Source organism: Aspergillus chevalieri, chromosome 6, assembly GCF_016861735.1.
Source record: "Aspergillus chevalieri M1 DNA, chromosome 6, nearly complete sequence".
Lineage (NCBI taxonomy): Eukaryota > Fungi > Ascomycota > Eurotiomycetes > Eurotiales > Aspergillaceae > Aspergillus > Aspergillus chevalieri.
Window position 1 is genome coordinate 2,375,084 of NC_057367.1, and position 23,485 is coordinate 2,398,568.

Below are 23,485 nucleotides of genomic sequence, written 5' to 3' on the forward strand. Positions count from 1 at the left end.
GCCTAGGGTGTCTATCCGTACAAACACAATGGCCATTGACGACAACTGGAAGATACTAGACTTATATTCGACAAGCAGTATTGGACTCTGATAATTAGCAGATTGCAAGCAGTATCGACGGCCTTTGTTGTTTCGAAATTGCCAGGAACAACACCTGCTTACATAACGCCATACACGCCGCAGATCAACACTAACCAGCGACGACGTTGAGCGACCTCCCCGACTAGAGACACCCATTCCTCGTGGTCCTACACCGAGCTACCTATTTGAAATTCAGAGCTCTTGATAAGTACAGCATTATATTCAAAATTTCCAACTCTGCTCGCGCCTCGACTATCCATCCCGTTTCCCCTGGTCGATCCCCCCGCAATATGGCATCCGACGCCCACGCCGGCCCCAAGGAGCTCTACGAGTCTGGTCTGACTATCCCATCGGACTCGGAAAACTACTCTGCACCAAACGAGCTCGTATCGTCTGTTCACTCGACGTCGTCCTCTCCCGTCGTCCTCTACAAGCCCCCAACATTCTGGAGTGTCCTGCGAGGCGCCGCAATCAACCTGGTCCTTCCCTTTGTGAACGGATTGATGTTGGGATTTGGAGAACTGTTTGCACATGAGGCGGCTTTCAGGCTTGGCTGGGCCAACACCAAGGTACTGTCTTTGCTGACTGAATCCGTGGTAGATTGACGCTAATCCAATGATTCCGCACAGGTCTTCCCAACATACCGACGAGCCGTGGGTTCTGGAATTGAAGTCCGTGACATTTCCTCGAGAAGGGGATTGAAGGACACCACATCCTTGGAATAAACACCTATATGCAGTGGCTCCATCCCTTTGGTCCTCTTCCTTTTAAACCCCGCCATCTCCGACTTTGCAGCACTTGCCCAGCACTGCATGATTAAACACCTCGGAGCTTTTTCAACCTCTGCCCATCTTCCCATCCCAAAACCATGCGCTAAGTGCGCGTGGACTCTTGTCTTTTGTGTACATAGGTTTCAAAACCCCAGACGGCGTTTGGCGAATGAATTTGAGTTGGCATACCGCTGTAATCTTACGACAGCACATTGCAAATACAAGTCATGAATCCCACACAATCTTCTTAGTAGAGTACAAAGTAGATACAGAACAATGCATTGTTTATAATGCGCCGTGGTTCTTATCGGTCCCCGTACAGTCCGCTCTCCGCCCGGCAGAAAACATCCGAAAAAAAGACGGCGGGAAGCATTCAGTTGGTTGCCCGCCTGCCCGTTTCCACTCCACTCCGAATACAATCCCGGCTGTTGTCTTTCGTTCCGGTTTGTGCGCCGCCAATTGTTATAATGCTGGGAGGGGCCGGTTTCAAAGGGCGTGGCGCAATGCCTGCCATTGCCCGGCAGCAATTGATTGTCCCACGCTCTAGTCGTTCGGTTAGTCTCCCAGAAATCGGGCCTCTGATGTGAGGAATTGAGAGAAACTGACAATAGGAAATCACTTGGGCGCTGCAGATATCGACTTATCGAACGCAAAAGTATGGTGGTTATGGGCAAATCAAACAGACACTCGCCGGTGGCCTCACACGAAGAGCTACACCCTCCGCCGTTCCTGGATCGATAATGGCCGCTCGTTTTAACTCGACTTCGTCTACCACATCTGTTGCCTCTGGTGCGACTGCTAGTGAGGATGCTGTCGGTCAGGCCACTCAAACTGAGGCTGGTGACATCTCCGGCTTGTCGCTATCGGACATCGACGCACTCCCCGAACACATTGGATACCTGAAGCAGCTTGGGTTAGACTACGGCTGGGGTCCGTCATCGATGATCGAATGGGTCATCGAGCATGTTCACGTTTGGTCAGGTCTGCCGTGGTGGGCGAGTATCGTGGGAACCGGTCTTTTGGTCCGTCTGGCATTGTTTTACCCTATGCTGGGTGCGTCCGACACGGCTGCCAGGATGCAGAATATCAAGCACATCATCAACCCTCTTCGCACGAAAATGCTTCAGACAAATGCGGCAGGAAACATGGTGGAGGCAACCAGGGTCCGGGCGGAGATGAGCAAGTTGCAGAGTGACCATGGGATTAAGCCAGTCAAGTCATTTATTCCTTTCCTTCAGGTTCCCCTGGGTTTTGGATGCTATCGAGTTGTCAATGGCATGACTTCGCTTCCTGTCCCGGGTTTGGCTACGGAGACGGCGGGTTGGTTGAAGGATCTTACTGTTGCTGATCCGGTCTTCATTCTCCCGGCTCTTTCAGCAGCCTTTATGCATCTCACTCTTCGGGTAGGTTCTGCTACGGATATCTCTAAATACGACGGATTAATCGCTGACGTGAATACAGAAAGGTGGAGAGGCCGGTATGAATGAAATGATGAACTCATCATTTGGAAAGGCATTCCTTTACGGTCTTCCTGCTATCAGTTTTGCTTTCATGGCCTTCTTCCCCAGCGCCCTCCAACTCTACTTTGTTTCAACAGGTCTATTCGCCCTGGGCCAAGCATACCTCGTCCAAAACGAAAGCTTCCGGAAATTCGCAGGCATGGCCATTCCCAAGAAGATGGCTGGCCCTGCCGCCGCAGAAGCCCGAAACAACGACCTCCGCATGCTGCAGGACCTCATGAAAGCCCAACAGGCCAAGCTTCTCGAGGCCCAGAAGGAAAGCAATGCCTCCCAAGAAGCCAACATCAGCTTCATCGACCGCATGGTCAACTCCTTCAAGGAGAACAAGAACAACATCCAGCGCGAAGCAACCGAAAAGATCAACGAATTCCGCGGCTCCGGTCCCACCAAGAATGCAGACGGTTCTATCGCCGAACCGCCTCGCCTTAGCGAAAAGGACCAGAAACTGGCTGCTGACTACGAGCGGAGGAGAAGGGAAGAGGAAGAGTGGAAGCGGGAGGAGCGCAACCATGCGAAGAGAGTGGAGTATATGAAGGCCCTCGAGCGGCAGCGAGAGAAGGCTCGCGCCTCGTTCTCTCAGAACCAACGGTGAAAAAGAGGTCTACGAGTATGAATGCAAGAAATCTTGGGAATTTGTCATATAGGGATGTTTGGGTTTTGTGCTTAGTTCTTTTTTCTTTAACCACTGTACCATATATTACTGACTGCTGTACCATTTATCTATCTTTTTTCGTGTATGAGAGAAGATATGGTTCAATGAATTACCCGTCTGTTACCAGCTTGATTCCTTCGCACAAAAGCACGAAAAGGTTGATATTAGAAATTAATAACTTTTATAAACATGTCCACGCTAATATGACCCATGAAAATCACTCAGAAGATGACAATACCGCATATGCAACTCTAAACAATGTACCCTACTTCTGATCCCTAGCAGCAGCATGCAACTGCTGCACAAACATCTGCGACTCCGCCGCATACTTACACCTCCTCCGAATCTTCTCCCCATACTTATAAAATATGAACGGAAACGGCATACACGCCAGCGTGAGAAACGCCGGAATCGACGACGCCCAGTGAATCCCCAGCCCCTCGTACATATACGTCGTGAACAGCGGGAAAATACCACCGAACATAGACCGTGCCACGGCGTTTGCGGCGAGCGCCGACGCCGCGAAGACAGTGTATGAGTCGATCAGGTAGCTCAGCACACCCAGATAGATAAGAACGACACCGAATCCAAACGGCACGCAGCCGGCGATGCTGGCCATCCAGTGGATGGAGGGGTAATTTGTCCACGCGAACCAGAAGAGGCCGATGGGGATGCAGACTGCAGCTAGCATTACTGGCGGGAGGCGGGACTCGGGCGGTGCGAAGCCGCCGTAGGCTTTGGCTACTTTAAGGTAGCGCTTGTTATCTGGGATGGAGTAGAGCGTTGCGAATATCATGCCTACCATAATACCTAGGAAGGCGAGGCCGCCGATACCCTGGTTCCAGCCGCGGCCTTGCTGGTAGACGATGGGGAAGGCGGCGAACATCATGAAGAGGGCGCCGTAGATGATGGCGATGTAGACGGAGAGGAGGAGGACGATTGGTTCGCGGAACAAAAGGACCCAGGGTCTAAGGAGGGCTTTTGCGAACATGCGCTTTAAGGAGACGCCGCCTTCTTGCTCGATGTCGAGTTTGGTGCGGTAGACTTTGCCGGTCATTGTTGAGAGGCGTTTTGCACGTTGGCGGAGGAGCACTGGGGCGTAGGTTTCTGGGACGAGCAGGGTCATGGTTATCCAAAGGACGCCGGAGAACGCGGCGAGGAGGCCTTCTACCCATTTCCAGCCGGCGTTCATGCCTAGGAAGCCGCCGACGATGGGGCCGATAACGGGTCCCATGAAGGGTGCGGCTGCGAACAGACTTAGCGCCAAACCTCGTTGTTCCGCTTGGAACATGTCACTGATGACACCTCCAGAGTTGGTGAAGGGTGCGGACCCGGCACAGCCGCCCAGGAATCGCAGGATAGCAAGGGTCTGGATATTCTCAGCCCCAGCGCAACCAGCAAGGAAAGCCGTCATAAGACCCAGTGAGAAGATAAATGGCGTTTGGCGACCGATAAACTCACTCAGCGGAGCCCAGAATAAGGGCCCTAGGGCAAATCCGATAACGAAAAGCGACAGGCCAAGCGTTGCGACTTCGGTTCCGATATTGAGATCTTCCTTCACCTGGTTGATAGCGCCTGTATATGCAGACGACGCTACTGCAACCGCTAGTGCTGCCGTCGACACCACTATCGTGATACCTACCTTTCTCATCGTTGGCATTAACATCGGGTTCCTGGGATCATTAGGGATCCAAGACACCACGAACGGATCCTCCGCCGTCCCTGACCCGGGATAAGTGTAATCCAGCACATCCTGTGTAATGGCACCTTGATCGAGTACCTGGCGCCAGAAAGGTATAGTTCGCGGCTGGTCAACTTGAACGCTTTCCAAGTCGGTTGTCGCCAGGCCTGTTCCCATCGTCTGTGGTTATATTATTGACATCCCAGAAGCACGCAAAAGTAGCTGAAACGGCGTGACGGAATTCATTTTCTTTAAGTGCCGAGAGAATATTTTCCTCTGACTCTTATGGGTCCCAGTACCCGATCGGGTACTCTGGAACAATATCCGAAGGCACTGCCGAATCGGCCCATAAGGCCAATCGGGTCCTTACCATCGTCCATTTTCTCCATCAGGAGGGTCTCTGCACTGCGGCCATTTGTCAGCTGAACGGGTAAAACGGCACGCTACCGCTGCACCCCACGCGGACAATCTGCAGATTGGCAGTTGTCGTACAAAGGGCGCAGGGCGTGCTATTAGTAGGGCGTGTTAGGGCATAAAGCCGTTGTGTGACTGTTGTGCGCAATATTATACCGTTGTACGTAAGCGCCCGAAGGTCACGTGCGCATCACTGCAATATTTTCCTGCCCTAGTACGAGTACAGAATGCGATTCAGCATTCCGAATGAGGTTCAAAAGGCTGCCCTGGACGCTCAAATAGCCATCTGTAATATGTATGAGCTCTATGAGCCACAGATCAGTTCCCCTCAGTCTGTGCACTATTTGAAGGTCGAACCATCGTGCGCAAGCAAGCCACGGCAAAAATGCTATAGTGCCTTGCCATTTCTGGACGGCCTCAAGCTTGGTGCAAATTGACTTAAACTCGCCTGTTCGCATAGCAACCTAATTCACGACCATGCACATTGTGGAAGCCAGTGCAAAATGACAGAAATTTGTGCCGATCGTCGAAAGCGAAAGGGCGGACATGTGGATTACTGCAATAGATAGTTCCCTTGCTGCAGTTCACCAAATTGTCGACCGAGCGGACACCATACTTGTGTGAGTATAGAGGATCGACCCTTGGCCCTGATAAGTGGTGATGGAGGAGACAGTAGCTGCGTTGGAGTGGTCAATTGCTGACCTTCGGGCATTATATAGAAGAGCAATGGGCCTGACGAACGAGGCTTATAAGGGTGTCAGAGTACCCCCAGTCCGCAGTATCGGAATAAGGCAATGAAAGATGGAATCCGATGCCAAGGACATCTCGTATAGTAGATAAATATGAATAGGTGCCGCAAGCAGAATATCTCGGTTTGGATCGTATCTGCTGCTGACCTGTTTGGGTAGCACGGAGCTGGCTTAAAGGATGCTGACAATTCAAAATGAGCATGGTAACATAACACGCACCGGGTAACAAGGTGTGCCCTAAGAGGCACTTTGATGATTAGGCTCCATAAAACGGTGATTAGTTCATCTTCGGCTGAGAAACACATTCATAATGCCAATCATCCATAGCACATAAGGATCTTCAGAGTGCCAATCCAACAACAAAGAGACCATTTTTCCAGGACGCTTGGAATGATATTTTAGTTTTGTCGACGTAGACGGTAGTCATCACGCCCAACTCGGGAGTTTATCGAACACAAACATGGGGGCTCAAAGTCCAAATCAAATTGGGGTCTGAGAAAATATCCGTCTGGTGTTTTCTTTTTTTTTTTTGAGGGTGATATGGAATGCACAAAGGCTGACCATTGAGCCAGATATAGTACTTTTTTATATAATCTTATGTCCCTTCGAGCATGTAAGCAAAAAAGTCCGATGCTGTATAAATGAATTGCTTTAATAGAATCCTTGACGGTCATCTTTAACCCCGCCCCGTAGTCAAAGTAAAGCTGACCCTTTTGTGGTGTTGAGTAATGCAGAGTAAATCATTCTCTCAGTGGTCACTACGACATGGGTAAACTGGGAAATTGTACTTCCTGGCCTTGGAGTACTGGGCCGAAGAAACTATAGGTTCTTGTAGATCAAAACTGTGATTTGTTGGTGATATATATCTAGAGTGTTAATGACATAATGTCAACGGCATATAAAATTTCGAGCAACTCGCTTCAATTTCGACGGCATATCATCCGCCACACTCATCCATACTGCTGCTAAGCCAAGACCCCAGATAGACCATCCGGGTCAGACCTCATCCTGTGACTTATCGAGAGTCTTATATCTATATCGAAAGAATGCCCACTCGCATCTCGTGCAGCAGGGAGACGCCCTTCGCTCCGTTGAGGGATAATCCAATGGCGGTTGGAGAACGGGTAATATCCATGGATCGCGCCAAGGTCAGTTTGCCCTATAAAAAGAAGTTACAAGTAATTGGCGTTCCTGTTCCTGCATCATAAGCCTCGACCTCGTCACGAACCCAGGATTCTATTGCAATTATTCTCAAACTTCATGTGGTTGTTGGCTGCCCGTCCTTATATGCCCAGAGATTGAGGGGTCTTTGTGATGTTGAGAGATTGGTGATGCGATCGATTCCAATCGCAGGAACTGCTTCAGTCCAGTCTAATCAAGCCAAGATAATGACTGCGTTGTTGTCTCAACAAGAACCTAGTCATAGCATCAAGCCAGTTGAAAGAGCGACGAGTTGAAAGAGCCCCAAAGAAGCCTAGCGTGCGATCATGTGAATGAGGCTCATGTCAACCCTTCCCAAATAGGAAGCCCTATTCCCACGACAACCTCCCCAAATCTCTCACAAATCACCACAGCACACAATCCTCTTCTCCCTGGTCTCTGTCTTCGTTCTTTCTGATTGTTTAATTATCTCAAGGATACGAACGACCCCAATTCCACCCCAATGAAAGAGCCGTTTCGACGCAAAGTCAGAAAACCGCAACGACACACAGGCTGGGATTTTAGGAATTTCAACCCAAGGCTCTATCATGTCTACGTTTGTCCTTTGGGGGTTTTTGCTGCTATAGGATTCTTTATTATGCATAGTACGTCTCCCAAGAGGGAAAGCTCCCCTCAAGACTGATCCTAAACCGACACCAGGCTTAAAGGACCCCATAATTACCATAGCGACCGAGATCCGCAAAATCACCAACGACGAGAAAACATATATGGAAGTTATCGGCGAGGCCCTGGTATCTACTTTCGTCCTATGGCTACTTCTGACACTCGCTGTTTGGGGTGGAAACGCTATAACTCGTTGCTGTCAACGTCGTCGTCGCAACAAGATGAAAAGGAGATAGGCGTTTCTACCCCGGACACTGCTTTAAAAAGCTGGTTTCATACTGGCTTGTTTCTTCAAACGATACCTTCTACGACGCGAGAAACGTTTACAATTACGATTCAGATGCCGGCATAATGGGATGGGAATGGCTTAGGGCTGGACATGTAGGGTCAACGAATAATTGTTTCTGTTCGATTTATGTGGCGTTATATGGTCTTGTATGATTAGACGTTTTCTATTGACGATTTGCTGTGATTGAGGATGAGAGACTTTATATTCACCATGATGAGCCTTGGCGATATAGCCCGCGTTGTGGCCATACAAAATCTTGCAGTTCGGAATTCCAATCGCTTCTAGGGAAAAGATTACTAACCCAAGATAATCAGACTCTTTCTACCCCAAACACACCCATCGACAACAGACTGTTTGTCAAACGAATGAAGCATGCACCAATCTGTTTGCATGCACCGTTTGACTCCGACGCATAGAAGTATATCAGCAAAGGACCAACTTGTTTCCATATCCTGGCCAGTTCAAATAAGCGGCAATAAGTATGGTATCGCTGTTTTGTAGCTGAAGTGGAGAAAGCCGTCCATTGTATCGCGTCCGTGCATTTCCTTGAATCGAAGTTCACGTTGGCGGGTGCTGAACCTTCCTGGTTTAAATTCTCGGCTAGTGTCTTTAAGCTTGATCAGGAACTGGGCGAGAAGGACACCATGGTTGGCTCGGGTCGGTTTACCGCATGTGACCGGTTGCAAGTATCAAGTCGATAGCTGGTAGGCCTGAAGCTGGCTAGGGATAAAGTTTTGTAAGACGTCGTGATACTAAGCAATCCAGTATCACAGTCCTCAACATCCCACTAAGCCACCTTGACATTGGCCGGCTGCTTTTCATAATTCCCATAATACCGCTCGTCCATACCAGCCTGCATCCGCGCTTCGGTATTGAAAGGGCCCTTTAGCCCACTCCTGAAATGCATTTTGACGTTCGAACGGAAGACTTCAACCGGATCGGTGTTTTCCTGCCCACATATCCACGTCAACCATCGATGGCCGGTGGTCACGTGTGTGATCTCATCGTTGTGGATCACTTCAAGAGCTCCGACGCTGTCAATATCGCCTGCTTTGCGGAATTTCTCGATGGTCATGGGGTTGACGTCCAGACCACGGGCTTCATGGACGAGTGCGATGATACAGATTCTGGCACGGAGGTCGTGGGCGGTTGCGGTCGCCGATTCCCAGAGGCCATGGTGAACAGGAAGGGCACCGAAGTAGGAGCCCATTTCTTCGAGTCTAGTTCGCAAAAATGAAAAATGTTTTGCTTCATCGCTTGCAACCTTGAGCCAGTCATGGAAGAAGGCGCGAGGCAGTTCCTTTCCAGTCTCTTCGGCATGGAAGGTTGAGAACCGTACGCAGATATCAATGGCAAGGTCGATAGCCCATAGTTCAATATTGGCTAGGGCGTGTAGCATGGTAATCCGGCTTTTCAGTGTTCCACCTCCCCTCGAACGCGGCATCTCTGTAGCCTTGACGGTGTTCAGATTTTCGCGTGGTGGTGTAGCGGGAGGGGTTATTGTGCCTCTTCCAATTTCCATTGGTGAAGACGACTTCTCCCGTTCGGTGAAGATTGAGAATAGATGGACCGTCAGCTCAATCTTATGCTCCGGGTGAGGAGTATTCAGAATATGAACAGCCCAATCACAAAAGGTCGCATTATCATCCAGAAACACGGGGCTCGAGGAAATTTCAAGGCTCTTCTGAAGGCTCTCCGAGAGCTCGGTCTCCTGGGTTTGCCTTTGCTTCTTGAACTTCACCTGCTCCGTCACCGGCTCCAGCTGTTTCAGACTGATACCATCCTCTGAGTACTTCAAGAAAATAGTCTCTCCACGGACTTCAACAGGATAAGTACACGCCTTAATCCCAACGCTTGACTCGCCCGTTTCTACATTGAAATCGTACGCATGCCACGGACACGAGACGATGTACGCGGAATCCTCAATATCGACCTGCGAATCCTCCATCGGACCACCGGCATGCGGACACTCCGCCTCCATGGCATAAAACGACCAGCCATTTTCAGTCTCGTTCGCTGCTTTGGTCTTGGATTTTGTAGGCTCGATTGATGGCAAGCGGAAGAGGACCAGGCGCTTGCCGTCGGAGAGATGGATCACATGTCGTGCGCTTGTGAAGTCGGGGAGGAACCCGAGTTTGATTGACATTTTGTCTTCTCTGATTTGGAGGGATTCGCTTCACGCACAATGAGGGAGAATATCCAGTTCAGGTCACTTTGACGTTGTCTGTTGTTCGAGATATTTTTTTTCAATATCACGTGCCTGGTGGGATGACTGTCGCGCTATGCCGAATACGGCTAGTATATCATATGACTGGGTGCGTTTTAACCGGCAGATCAATATTATACACCCGCTAAAGAAGACCTCTGATTGGTCAATTTATTCTATAAACTTGAATAATGTTGACGCCACATGGCGACAACAAACCAGGCAGTGTATATTACGCTTCTTCGGCACTTAAGGAATACAGAGATTGAATCACCTTTAAGGGCAAACTGAATCCACTAACAGTTAGATCATTCGCCACCAGAACCCGCCTACTCCCCACGTACGTCCCGGGCCCTGCACAGGTTAGAACCAACCCAAAACTGGAAATCGGATCACGCCTGAAACCATCTCTGTTTCTTCAGGAAACAGTAGTGCCATATCATGTCTGGACGGATGTCGACATCTATGAGGCACATGGCTTGTATCCGACTGAAGGGCTATACGTTGAGCCGCACGGGTTCCAGGTTAACGATGTGCATGTCCTGGTGAACGGCCTGAAAGAGGCAGCGAAGGTTCTGGAGAAGGTGGCAGGCTATACGCGCACTGATCTGATTGGAGCCAATCAGTACAGCGTCGGCTACTGCGGTGACAATGACTGGGAGTTCATCCGTTTAGTCAAGTTGACCGCCATAGGCAAGCGGTGGTGCCAGTGGCTGTCTCGTAAAGTATCCCACAAGGGCAAAATAAGTAAGAGCAGGAAATTACGTCTTCCATGCTCCTTGTATTGGTCACCCGAAATATATTAGTTTGAGGGAGCTTACATAGTCAAGATGGCACAAGTTGTTTGTGTGCAAATATCGATAATGCTATCATTCCAGCAGATCACAGAAGTTTGCATTCACATATTTGAAACAAACACCAATCCCTCCAGGGGAAAATAAAAGAGAAAATGAAAAGAAACAACAATGAAACACAGAAGTCACGAGAATAAGCATCAACAACCATATCTTTCCATGAGAGCTCTGAAAGAAGGATCCTGCAAAAGCTGTGTTGCATTCAGACTTTTCTCTGGATAGTAAGTACTTTTAACATAGTGGAAAACACAAGTTCTCGCTCATTTGAATCCATATCTGGACAATAGCGGGCAATTGTTCCTGCAAGTTCACGGTTACTAGGCTTTTTATCCTAGTCATATCACGAATCAAGGCCTTTGGGGTGAGTATAAAGGCCCTTCCACTGCTCAGGTAGTCGACCCAGAGAGTTGACAATATCGCTCAATATTCCGCCCTCGAAACGGGGAATAAAAGGCGGATAGCAAAGCTAAAGCACCCCAAAGAGGACTATGTTACTCCACATGTCGTAGGCAAAACTTGGCTTTTCCCATGAAGGCGATCTGGAAAGCAAAACTGCATAGACGGATAGCCGTGTTGTGTCACGGGTCGTCAACTTTCTTCGCCAGACCAAAGTCTCTGAGATGGAATTTCTCTGTGCGTAAGTTTTCAGGGACCTTAAGAGGCCAAACAAGCTCCCTCTGTTTCGAGAGGTCAACTTGGAGCCTTCAGTGGATTCAAGCTGATACAAGTCATACATTAAAAAAAAAATAATTGCAGCACCGTCTCATCAAGTGTCCTCCTTATATTCAACCTCCGCAATAACCTCACTAGGGCCATCGATCCCCTCAGGTGCCTCCTTTGAATAGACCATTCATTAGTTTGTGATGCACAACAGGAAAGAGCTTGTCCTCACAGCCCTCAAGACTTCAGCCAGCCATTCCATACGATCCTGTCATGGGTGACGAGGAGGTCGGTGACCTTTGACTGCATTGACATGGCATCTTCGTTAATACCTTTTACAAAATATATTTTACAAGACGTCTCAATTGAAAATTAGAATAGGAAGGGAAGAAGGCGCGGAAGTTAAACCACGTCGGGAGGAAAAAAATAAAAAAGAATGCATCGTCCGTGAATCGAACACGGGCCTCGTCGATGGCAACGACGAATTCTACCACTAGACCAACGATGCTATGCTTCGGAAGCTACTGATTGAATGTCTAGTTCCGATAATAGACTTATAAACTTGTTCCTTGTGTGCACCATGATTGGCCTAACTCTATCTAATTAACAAATGGCGTATCCAACACCATCAGTTATCAGTTCCTCGTGTAATGAGATTGGAGTATTAACTAACATAATGATAACATCTGTAAACCAAAGACTTGACGGAATGGATTGTTTAGGAAAGCCACGAAGTAGGTGCAATAACGGCCAGAGAACACGGTGGGCCTTTCCAAAGGGCGCAAACAATTCTAGAGTCAGATTCAGCAGAGGAAGTCAGAGATAGCTCCAATGACATGCACATAGCTGACTAGACTAAGAAAAACATTCAACCCTTTGTATTATGAGTCGAAGGCTTCAGAGATACGTTGATAAGTCCTGAAAGCGGACATAAGTAAAAACAATCACATGGTCTCGATGTATCGGGCTTTATTACGTTGCTCCGTTACCCGTACCTTGGCGGACATGAATTTCAGAATACCTCCATATCCAGTATAAGTAAGAACAAGCAGAAATGCATGCCTTCTGCTTTTTGCCCCCTCTGGTTCGGGAGCAAGGACTTGGGTGTGGATTCAATGCTGGCAACCTACCTGGCATACGCGTACCATGATTTGCAAAGAGCGAAAAAAAAGCGAATTTGGGCCAGAGGGGTCGACTTCTGTATGCCGAACCTCTCATATGGGACGCTTCGTACATAGTCCATATTCTCGAAGTATGCAGGGAGGCGGTTTCGATATGAATCTTGGCTAGAACCTTGACAACTTCTGCATTCGAGTTCAATTGACAGTCCGCGACATATACTTCAACATCAGAGCGTACATTGGGATTGGTAGGTATAGATCCTCTTACTTTTGAGCCTTCATCAACGGAGTAAAGACGAAGAAGAAATTTATTGACCATTATCATGACCCCATTTTGCTTTTATCGTGCACGTAAGACACATGACATTATAATGGTTGAGAAAGAACAAGAAAATGTAGACTGACAGGCATGATATATATACGGTCTTCTTTCTCTTCCTTGTGACTGGCGTTAATGCTCACAATCTTAACCACCGTATTCGAGACTCGGAATATAGTAAATTAACATGGATACTTATGACATAAATCTCTTTGCAGAGAGCCTGTAATGTAATATATAACATTCAATTATCATTTGAGGCTTGACCGGATAATTTTGAGATACTGGATGACCAAATCAATCGCGATTCGATTTTTTGCGGGTCTAGCAGAGGGCAAAAAGACCAGATCTTGTGACAAGGCGTGTACCGAGCAACATCTAGTATGCTATTACAGGCACAGCATGAGCTTCAGATGCCATGGTTTTTCCATTGCATCCGGAAAAGCAAAATCATTCCTTACGGGCTAGATCAATCGTTATCTGTTCGATATCCCATGTCAAAACAGAGTCCTTTGGATTTCTTTTTGGGAGTCAATTTTGCCACGGATTATAATGTCCTGCCAGTTTCCAATAAAGGATTCATATCGTTGTCAGATGGATGTTCGAGTATACTCCTTCAGCAAGGTTAGTCAACCCTCATAACACGATCACGAACACGCTTCGATAACTGGCAATTTACCGAGCCCATCTTGTACGCGATGTATAAATGGTCATCGTGTCAAACCTAATATTCGATTTTTTGTCTGGGCCACATGTAGCGAGTATTTGTGAGAAAACATAACAACAATCCCGAAAGTGAAGTATCAAATTTTGAGACCTTTATGTCATGTAAAGTACGCTTCGTCGAAGTGCTTCCACAAAATATACTTCATGCCATTCAATTAGTAAATTGCCTTAAGTACAACATCTCTTCCATTAACCAACCGCAATATACAAGCCCCGTAAGGCTTGAGTTACCATGCTGCGACAATAAATTGATTTAGTGTATCTTGCCAGTTCTTCCAGGTGTATCTATATTGTTTAATTCATCATGGGATTCTGTCAAAGATTGGTCCATTTTGCAATAGAGCTCATATGCCAAAGCCACAAACGGGCTGTGCATTAGTTAGTGTTCCATCTAGGCCTTGCGCTGGAGTCAATCACGATCCTTCTTTCATCTTCGGTATAACTATGACCAGACTACATCTTTCCAGAGGATAGATCTTCAAGGTCTTTCGTTGCCAGAGGTCGTACAGCCTGCGATTCGCAAGTATGTCAAAATTATTGTACTCCGGCGGATCATACCGGCGCATTGCTCTGGAAAAGCAGCACTCAAATCCTCTTGGATATCGATACTTTGTATCATAATGTCTTCTTATAAAATAGTTCCTCGGTGCTTTCATGCACTGTACGTGCGCTTTCTGAGGACACAATGTGAGAACAAACATTCTCGGTGATATTTGCGAGCCATGAATCGAAAAGAAAGGATAAATCCTGCCAGCACGGGCTTCCTTGTATGTAAATATTGCTCAACAGAAAATAGACACCCGGCCTGTAGTCGATATTCTCAGATATTGGGCAAGTGAAGTTTTATCCTGTTGGCTATAAACCACGGCCTGTATAACAGCTGATATGATATGATCCATAAAAAAAGAACAGTGCAGCAGACGTGAAAGAGGTATAGAAACCTATATGGCGATGGCTGACGAGTGAGATAAAGTTGCAGGAATGAAATGCCCTGTATCAATCCAAGGATTCTTCTCTGTGTTGTACTTAGGAGATGTGGTGAATGATCAAGACATACTATCAAACTTTTTTAAGGCTATTCGTTGATGTATATCTATATTTGGAGTACAGGACACAGGGTATGTCCAACATCAAATACTAACACAATCATATCTCACAATTTTCCAAACCAACAAGCAATATGTAACATATCGATGCAATATACACAGGACATGATATGTCCAACACACTGTAAGTACTCCTGAGTAAACACTCACACGGCCAGCTCATTTAATGCATCTCTAAAGCAAACAGCGCAGTAACACAACATGGACCAGCCATCCGTGGAACTGCAATATGCAGGGGTACTAGGCACCAACAATCCACCTCAAGACCGAAACCCAATCTCAAATCCAAGTCCCAAGCAAGGAAAGGTAAATCAAGTAGTCCGCATCGGCACCGTCGTCAACGGCAATGCCGGCGCCTCTTCCCTACCACTCTTCTCATCCTCGACAAACATCCACCCCTCCAACCTCTGCGTAATCCTCGCACAAAATGTATCCACATACCTCGTCCAAAGCGAAGCACAAACATACACAATCCCAATCCAAACCGGAATACTTATCCCAACAACGACAGGCCCCCGAATCGGAATCCACGGTTCAACCGCAAACTCCCCGTTCTCATCAAAAATTGGATCCCACGGCTGCGCTGTAATCCCATACAGCATCCAGCAAAGCACTGTCCGTAATAACGTCCCGTGCACAAGATACACCGCGAAAGACTGCTTCCCGAGCCACAGCAGGAGGCGGTTTGAAAGGAAGTCTTTTGTGGAGGGGGAGATGTAAATGGCGAAAATGATAAGGTCGACGCCCAGAGCTGTGTAGCGTTTGCCGATGTTGACGTCTGGGGGGAAAATGTAGGGGGCTGTTTCGTACATGTAGTTGGACCAGGTGGACCAGTCGGGGTGTTCGCCGGGGTAGCTTGCTATTAGGAGGCCGGCTATGGTGAGGGGGATAGAGATTACTTTGCGGAGCCAGGTGTGTGTTTCCATAAAGGTTTTGAAAGAGGACTCGTAGGCGAGGTCGCTGAGGAACATGCCATAGATTGCTTGCATTTGGAACGTCTCTGTTCAAGTTAGCACACCGCAACAACCACAAAACAAGAAGAGAAAGCGACATACCAACATTCTCCACCTGACTTTGATGAAAATACAAGAACATCCCCAAATAAATCGCCAACCGCCACCGAAACTTAACAAACATAGTCGCAACCAGCAACACATAAACCAACATCGACGCCAACAACAACGGCAACAACGCCCACTGATGATCATCATACGCCATAAACCCATCCGTCCACACACTCAAAAAGTTCCTCCCCAGCTCAACCACCTCCTCCCAAAGCGTTTCCTTCACCTTCGGCGCCGCATACCGACACCACCAGCAATCAGACCGCAGCGCGGTAAGATACCCATCGAACTGCGCGAGCGTCCAAGATATAAACATTGCGATTGTCGCGGGGAGGATCAGCCGTGGAGGGCGCCGGAAGGCACTTTTGGCAATGGAGGTGAAACTGCCGAGTGTGTCGGCGTTACGGGATTGTTTGAGGGGTTTGAGCGCGCAGACGTAACCTGTGAGAAACGCAAAAATCGTCACTCCTATGCGGCCTTGCCACGGGATGCGGAGGATGGGCCGTTGTAGGATTCGTGGTGGGGAGTCTTCGGTGTCGCGGGGGGAGAAGAGGTCGTAATCCCAGGCGCGGGCGAGGTGGGTAAGGACGACAAGGAAGGAGGCGATGCCGCGGAGGCCCTACTTTATTAGTATCCTTCAACGTATATAGACGGGAGCATGGGGAAAGTACATCGATCCATTTGACACTCTTCCGGGGATCCCCTTTGACATTGGGGTCACCGGACTGCCAGGGCAGCGGTGGGAGGTTCTCAACCAGCCGGGAGTATAAATGGGTACGTTCAAACATGGTCAAGAGGGTGTGAGCATAATATAGTATAAACAAACGAATGTACAGTAGTATGTAAAACAGTGTACTTTATTTTGAACATTGGACGGGAGGGAACAATTAAAGGCTACACAAACAGGGATGCCGGGACCCCTAGGCCGCGTTGCCCTACATTATTAGTATTGTGTCTTGTACCCCGTATTTCCTGCTTGCGAGGTTGAAAGAAGATCATCGCCGAGAATGCTGGGCATTACGTTGCCAAGGATCGCGCCATACGTCGAAGAATTGGTGTCAAGTGATTGGCGCACGTGTGGGATGGCTGTCGTTTACTGGTGTTTAAAATACGCAGTAAGGGTTAGAGTGCATATTCCGGAACACATTTCTACATAATATTAACTTTCATAATATTATCCTGGTACATAATGCTCCTGCAGGAATAGGGCTGAACATTTCCTCTTCGGGTGATGTTCGCCAAGACTCCTGAGCCCGCCCTTTTCGAACCGTCTCTATAGCCTTATCGTAATCTGGTATTAATTACGGATATTCAGCTACCGTATTATGCACAGAGCAGTTTCAGCAGAGCCCATAAAGGCCGATTATCTGAATATCCTCCGTCCACCAACACCCCCAGCGCTCCAAGTAACCGACCCTCTCACCCCTAAATTCCCCATACTCAACCCCGAGAACCCAACACCACCACCTTCACCATCGCGCTTATACCGCCGTAACGCCTCTCTCACATGTGCCGGGAGTAACTGTCCGCGGTGCGGGTTTGGAGGTGGAACGAACACGCGTTGAGATTGGGATTGCGTTCCTGGCTCTTGTTTGATCGTAGTATCACTTTCAGCCGCGGCTGAATTTGACAGTCTCTGTTGCTCGTCAAACTCAGCGCGCGCAGCTTGATCGTGTGCTTCCGCCCATTGCGCTTGTACCGTTCGTGCTTTTTCGATGATTTCTCCCGCAAACACCTTTGTAAATCCATTAATAGTCGTAACCACACTGGCCGGTACGGACTGCGAGAGCGCATGGTTAACGATCCGTCGTAGTGTTTCTTTCCGCAACTTCGCTCGTTTAAACAGATCATATCGCTCGGATTGTTGGGGGTTAAATGCATCGACTAGTAAACTGTCCTCAAATTAGCATTTTCACTCCTCATATCCCGCCAGGTTAAGCAGACGCACGCAAGATTCTTCTTCTCAGCCTCAATATCCGTCGCCCCCTCCTCCCTCCCCAACAACTCCCCCTCATCATCAAAATCCTCATCCTCCTCCGCATCCTCATTCCCCCCAGCACCAGTGTTCCCACCACCACCACCACCACCACCTCCTCCCCCAGTATTCCCCGTCACACCACCACGCACAGAACCACCATCAACATCCACACTCCCAACCCTCCCCTCACCACCCCTCGCGCTAATCCCCTCCTCCCGCTCGCGTTCCCTCTCCCTCTCCTTCTCAGCCTTGCTCTTCCTTCCCCTCTTCTTCCCGCCCTTCGGCACCATCGCACTCCCAGCACCGGAAAAAGCCCCATCAAGACTCCCTGTGAAACTCCCTGTCACAGACCCCGCGTCGCTGGCCGCGGCGCTGAAGGGTGCGCCGCTGCGCGGGTCATCGATGGTCGTTGGGAAGGAGGTTTGGCGGAGGGGGTGCATGCGTGGGCGTTTGTGGGCCGTGGCATTTGCGTTGGTAGAGGTGGCGGAGATGGAGGTCATGGAGCGTTTTAAAGGGTTGGGGGGAGTATAGGGAGGTGGGGAGGACATTGTTCGGTATTATTGATTTACGTTAAGATAGTTGTGGTTGGAGTGTGTAGGTGGTGTGGATGCGCTGTCGTCGATGCGACGCGGTCGGGTGGGTTTGGGTTTCGAGGCGTGTTTTTATGCGTATTTAGATCATGAGAACGATCAGGCGATTTATTAAGTAGATATATATTAATCGTGAATGAAGAAGATGGGTATCTCGATGGTTGGTGTGGTTGAAAATGCTGATGGAAGTCGGCCGGACGCGGACTGAAGATAGAAGATCCGCTCCGCCATTCACCACCCAGTATGCACGGGTATTCTGTACTCCGGATATCATTACAACACTACGGATGAAGCCAGAATACTTATATAGTGAACAAATATAAATCATGCATAATTACGCTACTGCTAATGCAGAACAAAACCCGAAACAAATGCTCAATCTGCAAATAATCCACATAATAAACCCGCATATAAACAATCTCCCATACCCCCCAGTCCAACTAAATACTACACGCAAACCAGCGAGATCCACTGTACACATATGTACAAATACTAGAGATTTGCACTGCACAGTCTCTCAGAACCCCTCCTCTCCAAGTCGCGGGGCCCCCCCTTTCCAGTCGTTGCGTTCGTAGTATCGGAAAACCAAATCATACCCCTCCAGATCATGGACGATGCGGTCCACCCGTCTGTATCCCACGACCTGCTCCGTCTTGGGCGTGCGCCGCGCGGCGTGCCGCTCGATGTATTTCACGTCTTTGGGAGTGTCGGCGTCGCCCTCGAAAACGCTCGTAGGCTTGGCTTCGAAGAGAGTCACGCTGAAGCGGCCTGGTTGGAATATGTCGACAACCTGCTGGATGATGTCGGCGGTTGTTTGGCCGTTCTGCGAGTGCGGGACGTTAGTTTCGAAGGACGCGTAGGAGCAGTGTGGCTCGGGCGTGACGTGCACGGTGAAGTAGTGCGTGCCTGTCTTGCGATCGGGGGACGGAATCACGCCATTCGCGGAGAATCCACATGGCGTGAAGAGGTACGCGTCGATGCGCGAGTCGGGGAATTTCTCCTTCGGGTACACGTCTGACAGGCCCGAGGACTCGGTGACCACGGTGCCGAGGGCGTGGCCTTCAGTCGTCAGCTCGGGTGGCAGAATTTGACTACCCTCAGAGTCGATGTCGCTCATGTCCGAGGACGTGTTGCTGAAGACATCGACGTGTTCGCTGCCGGTCTCGCGATCAAAATTGCGGTAGCGCTTCTCTGCCACGGAGGTCGCGTGGTCGAGGTAGAACTGCTTGGCGTTCTGCTCGTCCAGATCGGTCATAAGAACCTCGAGCGTCTCATCGTGCTCGTCAGCTGGACTGGGAACGGTAGCCACGTCAGGGACGTTGAGCACCTTGGTCTCAGTTTCCGGGAAGTTCTCGTCCAACCTGGGACTGCCAGGCGGCGTGAGCAAGGTGTGCGGCTCCGTCAGGTACAAGTACCAGTGGTCACCGTTCATCTTGCCAATCATGTACGCGCTACCGTTCAAGAACAGTCTGTCCATGGTGCGAACCTCGTCTCTCCAGCTGCGGTGCGGGCCGCGCTGACGGTCAGGGAAGAGGAAGTTCTTGCGACTGTAGAACACACGGTACGGAGCCGCAGCGACACCCAGTCCACGTGACGCAGCGGCCTTGGAGAAACCGGCAAAGACAGCGGCGATTTCCAGAATGCGCGGCAGACCCGACAACAGCGTGGTGGTGCCACACGTCTTGAGGATCAACTTGTGTGGCCAGACAAACATGCTGGACTCGGACAACAAGTAGGCATCGACATCATCGGACGCGACAATGGACAAAACTTGGCAGTTGACCAGATCTAACATGTCCTTCCAGATCTCCTCCGGCACGGCCTTCAAGCCAGCAGGCATCGCAGAACCCAACTGATTGGCAGAGGGGGCGAACCACACCTCGAGAAGTTTCTCAGGTCCTACACTGATCAGCATCATCCCTTATCAGATCATCAGATGGGGGAAGAAGAGAAAAAAGAGCTCACCCTCAAAAGCATTAGACGAGTCAAGACCCTGAGTCGCCTCATGGTTGATCGTCAATGATGGCGTGCCCATAAATGACGACGGTGAAGCCGTGTAATTCTTGGGAATACTAATGTAACCCATCTCGACGGTTCTCACTTGTCGATGGAATCTCTTTTCGTCGAGAGACTGACTGGTCTAGGAAGCACTATCTGCTACCCAGACGAACAAAAGGGGGGAAATGTCCGTCTGAGAGAGAAGGCCCTTTATCGAAAAGTTAAAGCGACTGGCACACGGCCAGACAAAATGGATGAAGAAGGTATCGATGCCTCGAAAAGGCTGCTAGGGAGGGCGGAAGCAGAGGGAGAGGAAAAAGCCTTTGGACAATGGAATGGTGGCTGATCGGAATCGAACCTCGCTCTGACAGATACCGATACCGGTGAAGTATCGGGTCTAGCAGACGAGGATCTGCTTTATGAGAGAAAAGTAATGTGGAAAAGGGAAAAGTTCGTGGATAACGAGTACGGTGAATGCGTGAGTCGTGTTATCTGGGCCTTGGACTGTTAGCCTGTGGCTATTACCAACACCCTGAGGGTGATACTCACTTCGCAGGCTTAGACAAGAATCGCAGTAGATCCGTTGGGTTCATGGAAGGCAAAGACACAATTGGGCTTAGAGCAGCAGGTCGCGCGATACCACGAAACTGGACATCGGCGAAGCGAGCACACAGCTGACTGACGAAGGGAGACAGAAATAAAAAAGAAAAAAGAGAAAAAAATTATAAAGATATTCAGGAATTTATAGAAACCCTAAATAATCACAATAATGCAAAAAAAAAATATTGCCTGAGAACAGACAAGTGTGTGAGAGAACCCAAAGCGAGGGAGAGAAGAAGGGAAGAGAGGAAAAAATTGACCGATCGAGGAGGGGACCTGGTCTTAGGGCCCGCGCATTGGTGGAGCCGCAGGACGCCAGAGACCATTGCCAGATTATGCCCAATGGGGAAATTCTACGAGCAATGGTATATTATCTAGGTGTGTTATATGCCCGTTGTTATTAAGGTCTTTTACTACTAATACACCGGGTTCTCTCGATACTCCCTCTACCTACATCCAAATAGTGTCGACGATGTGGTCGCGCGACCAGGCGGTACTACCCGGCAGAATGACGTCGCGAAGCTTACATAAACGCTCATTAACTGCGCGATTTTGTTAGAATCAGATAAAAACAACCAATGCCCAAACGCCCAATGACCTTGCCCCTGTAATAATAGTGTAAGAAAACATTGTCATAAAGGGGCTAAGCCCCCAATATCGCCTGCGCCAGCTGAACCTCACCCCCCTCCGCAATTCTCGCCGCAATTATCTCCCCAACTTTCCCTGTAAGCCGCTCCCGGACTTCCTCCGTAACCTGTGGCACATGGCCATTTACCTGTGGGAGATGGCCCTCCTTCAACGTCCCCAGCACGGCTATTAGCACCCCAAGAACCCGATCGGCTTCTGGTCGGCGTGGGTTATCATCGGCCAGGCCGTCGCGGAGTAAATTGTTCGAGTACGTCGCTAGGTTCGGGAGGATCAAGACGCGGACGGCTTCGGGACCGCCTACGGAGTGTAGGCCAATGACGGCGCCGTAGTGGGCGCCAAAGGGCTTGGCGGGGTCGAGGAAGGTCTTGAGGCATGAGCGGGCGAGACGGGGTTTGAGCGCATGCGACGAGTGGGAGTATTTCTTGCCAATCAAGCCTAGCAACGAGGCGGCGAGGTCGCGCAGCGCGAATTGTTCTGCTAAATCCGCGTTGCCACCTAGTTGGCGGCCGATGAGGCAGGTTAGGATCGGGGGGACCAGGGATGCGACCTGGCCAGCGTACCGTTAGCATACACCCGTAAATCGTAACAACCTTGGTAGAAAGAAACTCACGTATGGGTCAACATAGAGCGACTTATTCTGCACCAACGCCTCGGTCATATGCATAACCTGCGTCAACGCAAAAATATCCTTCAAGCTATGCGTAACCTTCTCGGCGATAAACTGGACAAAATACGGCACCAGCTGATGCAGCCCAGGATCCTCCCGCAGACTCGCATACCCGCTAGTGCGGTACTCCTCGCTCGAGTCCAGGAACGCGCTGCACACCTTCTCAAAGTACAACTGTAGCTCCTTGGACAGCACGTGCTTGACCAAGGGTTTGACGGCGACGTTGGTGCCGCTCATGGCGGCCAGCGTCGAGTTGGCATTCGGGCCCTTGGAGAGGAGTTCAAGATTTCGTGAGTCGGCGGCGGTAGGGTTTTGGGGGATAGATGGTTGGACGCCTTCGACGGCAAGCCAGTGTGCTATTCCACCATAACCGTTAGCATCTTTACCCCCACTAAATTATAGAATAAGGGGGGCAAACCAGTAAAAGAAATCTCCCTCGGCACCTTTGGCAACGGTGCATTAATCAACTTCTCAAAATCGACCTCCTCATCCTCGACGTAAAACAACGGCTGCCCAGGTCCCAACGACGCCTCCCCAAACCGCAACGGCCTCGTCGACTCATACCCATACAACGGCTCCACATCCAGCACTCGTAATGCATGTGCAACATCTTGTGTGGTCATGGTCGTGCGCTTGCTGTGGCGCATAAATTTGAGCGCTTCTTCGAGGACTTGCGCGATGCGGTATTCGACGTCGCGGGCGAGGTTCTCGGTCACTTCGTTGTGCAGATTGACGATGCCAACGGATTCGGCGACATCGCGGATGTTGTCGGGGTTCCAGACGGACATTTTCTTTTTTTTTGTCTGCCTCGTATGTTCGTTTGTTGTACGTGTAGAAGGGGTTTGAGGGTGTCGTGAAGTAGGATGTGGTTGCGGACTGAAATCGGGGTCCAGTAAAGTGTGAGGGATTTCGCTTCGATTAACGGAAACTCGTTTGTTCGATGAAAATAGCACGCATTCTGCTAGCAC

At 49.4% G+C, this 23,485-nt stretch overlaps 8 protein-coding genes and 1 non-coding gene across 9 annotated transcripts; 2 read left to right on the forward strand and 7 right to left on the reverse strand.

Moving 5' to 3' along the window:
• Window positions 1-371: 371 nt before the first annotated feature.
• ACHE_60850S (TOM13-domain-containing protein) lies at window positions 372-806 on the forward strand (the record flags this gene model as incomplete). The annotated part of the gene is made up of 2 exons (XM_043282069.1): window positions 372-650; window positions 711-806. The coding sequence occupies 2 exons, from the start codon at window positions 372-374 to the stop codon at window positions 804-806; spliced, it is 375 nt and encodes a 124-aa protein (XP_043139486.1).
• A 512-nt stretch (window positions 807-1,318) lies between these two features.
• Window positions 1,319-2,963, forward strand: OXA1 (membrane insertase OXA1; the record flags this gene model as incomplete). Its single annotated transcript, XM_043282070.1, has 3 exons — window positions 1,319-1,405; window positions 1,484-2,254; window positions 2,313-2,963. 3 exons carry the CDS (start codon window positions 1,319-1,321, stop codon window positions 2,961-2,963), a joined length of 1,509 nt encoding a protein of 502 aa, XP_043139487.1.
• Window positions 2,964-3,288: 325 nt separating this feature from the next.
• On the reverse strand, window positions 3,289-4,881 carry ACHE_60852A (MFS transporter; the record flags this gene model as incomplete). The annotated part of the gene is made up of 1 exon (XM_043282071.1): window positions 3,289-4,881. The coding sequence occupies one exon, from the start codon at window positions 4,879-4,881 to the stop codon at window positions 3,289-3,291; it is 1,593 nt and encodes a 530-aa protein (XP_043139488.1).
• A 3,886-nt stretch (window positions 4,882-8,767) lies between these two features.
• ACHE_60853A (Rieske [2Fe-2S] domain protein) lies at window positions 8,768-10,126 on the reverse strand (the record flags this gene model as incomplete). Its single annotated transcript, XM_043282072.1, has 1 exon — window positions 8,768-10,126. The coding sequence occupies one exon, from the start codon at window positions 10,124-10,126 to the stop codon at window positions 8,768-8,770; it is 1,359 nt and encodes a 452-aa protein (XP_043139489.1).
• A 2,011-nt stretch (window positions 10,127-12,137) lies between these two features.
• Window positions 12,138-12,208, reverse strand: ACHE_t60006A. The gene has a single exon. It is a non-coding gene; the product is annotated as a tRNA-Gly (tRNA).
• Window positions 12,209-15,283: 3,075 nt separating this feature from the next.
• Window positions 15,284-16,824, reverse strand: ACHE_60854A (acyltransferase family protein; the record flags this gene model as incomplete). Its single annotated transcript, XM_043282073.1, has 3 exons — window positions 15,284-15,972; window positions 16,028-16,655; window positions 16,708-16,824. 3 exons carry the CDS (start codon window positions 16,822-16,824, stop codon window positions 15,284-15,286), a joined length of 1,434 nt encoding a protein of 477 aa, XP_043139490.1.
• A 575-nt stretch (window positions 16,825-17,399) lies between these two features.
• On the reverse strand, window positions 17,400-18,562 carry ACHE_60855A (transcription initiation factor TFIID subunit 11 family protein; the record flags this gene model as incomplete). Its single annotated transcript, XM_043282076.1, has 2 exons — window positions 17,400-17,928; window positions 17,985-18,562. 2 exons carry the CDS (start codon window positions 18,560-18,562, stop codon window positions 17,400-17,402), a joined length of 1,107 nt encoding a protein of 368 aa, XP_043139491.1.
• Window positions 18,563-19,121: 559 nt separating this feature from the next.
• SPE2 (adenosylmethionine decarboxylase SPE2) lies at window positions 19,122-20,690 on the reverse strand (the record flags this gene model as incomplete). Its single annotated transcript, XM_043282077.1, has 2 exons — window positions 19,122-20,503; window positions 20,570-20,690. 2 exons carry the CDS (start codon window positions 20,688-20,690, stop codon window positions 19,122-19,124), a joined length of 1,503 nt encoding a protein of 500 aa, XP_043139492.1.
• Window positions 20,691-21,845: 1,155 nt separating this feature from the next.
• On the reverse strand, window positions 21,846-23,305 carry ACHE_60857A (TATA-binding protein-associated factor TAF6; the record flags this gene model as incomplete). Its single annotated transcript, XM_043282078.1, has 3 exons — window positions 21,846-22,397; window positions 22,461-22,873; window positions 22,936-23,305. The coding sequence occupies 3 exons, from the start codon at window positions 23,303-23,305 to the stop codon at window positions 21,846-21,848; spliced, it is 1,335 nt and encodes a 444-aa protein (XP_043139493.1).
• Between the last annotated feature and the right edge of the window lie 180 nt (window positions 23,306-23,485).